Genomic DNA, 3,364 nt, shown 5'->3' on the forward strand with positions numbered 1-3,364 from the left:
GAGAACAGTTCCGGGCGCTGTTTTTAGCCCTGCAGGTAAATAAAAATCTACTCGCAGCCGGTCAGGTGGACCTTCCCTGACGGTGCGGTTTGAGTGAGGGTGCGGTAAGCCCCCGCGCTCTGAGGCTGTGTTCCTGTCTGTCCTGCAAGGTGTAACTGACGCTGCGAGTTGAGGTTTTGGGTGCACAGAAAAGATTTTGAAATACAGGTTTTTTGTAATACTTGCAGCTATTGCCCACTGTACGTTTGAACAGTGTAAATATTGGGGTATTTGCCAGTCAATCCCAGAAGAGGATCCTGCGATACGTGCTCCTTCCTTCATACTACTCCTTAAGTTCTTTGTGTGTGAACAGGAGTTTCCTCTTTGTAGGCTTTGTCTCCTCCTTCCCGAGGCTTTGGTATGTGACAGCCCAGTGCCTGCGTGTCGCAGGGGATGGGGAACGGCCAGCTGAGCAGAGCTGGTTTCTGCTCGTGTGCAAACAACTGTGCTGGCACGAGGGGCAGGAAAGGAAATAAAAGGAAATTGCGGTCACTGGGTAAGCGTTAGAAGCTTTAACATTACCAGGAACTTGGTGTTTAGAGGGGAGTTGGAGATCTGTCGTAGGCTGTTACAGCTTGTTTTCATCCAAAAAGTGTTTAAAAAGGGTACTTTGAGAAGGGACAGCATCCACCACTTGACCTACTTAGTGTCCATGTGTGTGAACAGTCTGCCGTCCCGCCGTCTCCCATTCAGATGCCGTAGAAAGCAGCGCTTCCACCCAGGCGCTCCCACGCGGCTCCCCGGGAGCAGGGAGAGGGCCGGGGCAGCGCCGAGACGCCGGAGGTGCCACGTGGGCAGAGGAACGCATTCCCCAAGTCGCTGGCGGGAGGGTGGGGCGTGGAGAAACAGCTGTTTCTCCATCGGGATCCTTTTAGTTCCTCCCACCCCAAATCCTATTTAGACACGTCCCTTATCGAACGAATCCCGTTTGGATCCCAAGAGCAGTGTTAGTTGGATCTGTCGGAAAAAGCTTTTAAGTAAAGGCAGTGTTTGCGGCCTCATCCTGCGCTCCAGCACTGTGGCTGCTCAGCAAAGCCTCCTTAGTGGAAACTCCTCCGGTGTGGGGTATCGGGTCGCCCTCTCTCCTTCCTCACGTGAGGCAGCAGTGACAAATACCACGATGCAGTGTGAAATAGCGTCCTTTCTCAGCTCCCTGGGAAGTGCTCCCGTGTCCTGTAAGTGCGTTTAACCCATCTGAAACCAGAGCACCATGTGCTTTGTGTGTTATTCCCTTCCCTGCCTGCCCTCATGTGCTCCACAAAACAGACGTATTTGTTTAATACTGGCTAACCTGCATGTACACTAATAGCTGGCACATTTGTGTTTTTTGAGAGAGAAGTCAATATGCTTGTGATTCGTTAACTCTGGTATAATTATGTCGTTTCTTGTGACTGATGCTGTCAATGGAAATGCCCAGACTTCTCCCTAGGACAGCTGCATCCAGGAGCCACTGTCTAGCTGGGAGTTGGTAGGAACACGGAAGTCTTAGGTCTTAGGAAACACTTGACACCTGAGCTGGCGGCTACGTCAGAGAGCAAACAGCTGCAGGATGGCTTTGCAGGGCTGTTGCGGTCCTGAATGGAGCCGTGATCTGTTGGGGAGTATGGGAGCCGAGGGCGAGGGATCTGCGCGAGCAGCGGTGGCAGCTCCCGTGTTGGGAGGAGCAACGGTTGCCTCCCAGGGTGGGACCAGTGGGGGGTGCCCTGCGAGCCGTGGGGTGCCCCCGACGCTGAGCCTGTTGAGATGGGGACAGTCAGTTAGTGGGTCGTGTGCCGACTGTCCTGTGTCATCTCCCTTGTTGTGTGTGTAACGTGTGTATGTTGTGTGACATCGCTGTGAGTGGATTTTTTTGCGCCCCTGATCTGAGTTGCTGCTCCCCCGTGTGTTGGCGTTGCCTATCAGCTTGCCTCTTTGTGGTCTTCTTACAGACTTTGATTCTAAGAAGAAAAGAAAAGTGGCAGAAATTTATCAGGCTCTGAACAGTGACCCCATCGACGTGGCTGCGCTCAGGCGGATGGCGATCAGCGAGGGGGGGCTCTTGACGGATGAGATTCGTTGCAAAGTGTGGCCAAAGCTGCTAAGCGTTAATACAGACGACCTGCCCCCTCTTCCAGGTATGGAACAGCCTGGACTCGGGTGCTTTGGAAGAACGGCTCGGTGATCTCTGTGCACGCTAGAGGAAGGATCACAGAGGCTGAAGCACATGCTTTCTGACCAGCCTTTTCCCTGTGTACGCTGGTGCGTATCCCACCAAGCTCGTGTGCGAAGGCGACTCGCACTGCAGCATGAATGCCGAAGCTTCGCGCACTGTGTTGTATGTAAATGTCAGATTTGGAAATACACAACTTCCCAAAAACAACATTTCCATTGTGCTGTAGGGTGTAGTTATCTTTAGTGACAGTGATGGAAATCGGTTCACTTTGGATGCGGTTGGTGTGGCCCTGAGCAATTAGCTGGCACGTGTAAGTTCATCTGCAGCAGAAAGGATCAAACTTAATTTTTGTTGCTCCCATGGAGAGGTGGCTGTGCTGAGCCCTGGCTTGGCAGGTGTCTCTTCCAGGCATAGATGAAGCAGTTTGTTGCATGAAGCACATGTGGTGTTTGGTCAGAGCAGAAGCAGGGAAAATGACCTTCTTGATGAGGTACCTGCGTGGTTTTTAAACCTTGGCAATGCAGAAGCTCCAAGACCTGTAGCTTTTACAGTCACTGTCCCCAGGACAGATTTGGTTGTCGTTCCTGAATCTGTGGCCATTCAGAAGTGTGCATCCCCCCATGTCTGTCAAGAGCCGGATTACGTTAGGTGGTCAGAGCTACTGGAAGACAACATTTAATTTCACGTGATCACATAGATAGTTCAGTGTGCCAGGAAATTTCTTTTTTCTTCTGTTTTAACTACCTTAGCTACCCGTGGGTGGGGTTTTCTTCTGAATTATTTCTATTTAATAAACTATTCTTTGTGGTCTCCACAGCATATCGTGCCTGGCTGCTGCTGAATACGCTTTGCATTGCACAGCAAAACTGTGGAGCAAAGATGTTTCCAGGAACGCTGGGAATGGTGTCAGTTTAAGCACTTTAATGTATGTTGTTTAAAGAAATAATAGTCTCGTTTCCTCGCACTGAAGTGCCGTTAGCATCAGAATACGCAGCAATGCGAGTGAGGGGACAGGGCTGGTGTGTGACGTACAAAAAAGGGGACATACGATGGGGTGGTGTGTCTGTGTTTGCAGCCTCATCCTCCTGCCTTCAGCAGGGTTTCTCCCGGCTCCCTCGCCCAGCTCTCTTCCCGGTACCTTTGCACTACTCGGTGTTAATCATATTCCTCTTT

The 3,364-nt window shown here is 51.3% G+C and overlaps 1 protein-coding gene across 1 annotated transcript in view; it reads left to right on the forward strand.

Moving 5' to 3' along the window:
- The first annotated feature begins 1,975 nt into the window (after positions 1 to 1,975).
- TBC1D20 (TBC1 domain family, member 20) overlaps positions 1,976 to 3,364 on the forward strand; it is a 6,374-nt gene continuing 4,985 nt past the window's right edge. The window contains exon 1 of the mRNA XM_009573824.1: positions 1,976 to 2,153. Coding sequence (XP_009572119.1) covers positions 2,054 to 2,153 — 100 coding nt within the window. The 5' untranslated portion in view covers positions 1,976 to 2,053. The remainder of the gene's footprint in view (positions 2,154 to 3,364) is intronic.

The sequence above is a fragment of the Fulmarus glacialis genome, unplaced genomic scaffold (genome assembly GCF_000690835.1).
Source record: "Fulmarus glacialis isolate BGI_N327 unplaced genomic scaffold, ASM69083v1 scaffold14423, whole genome shotgun sequence".
Taxonomy (NCBI): Eukaryota; Metazoa; Chordata; class Aves; order Procellariiformes; family Procellariidae; genus Fulmarus; species Fulmarus glacialis.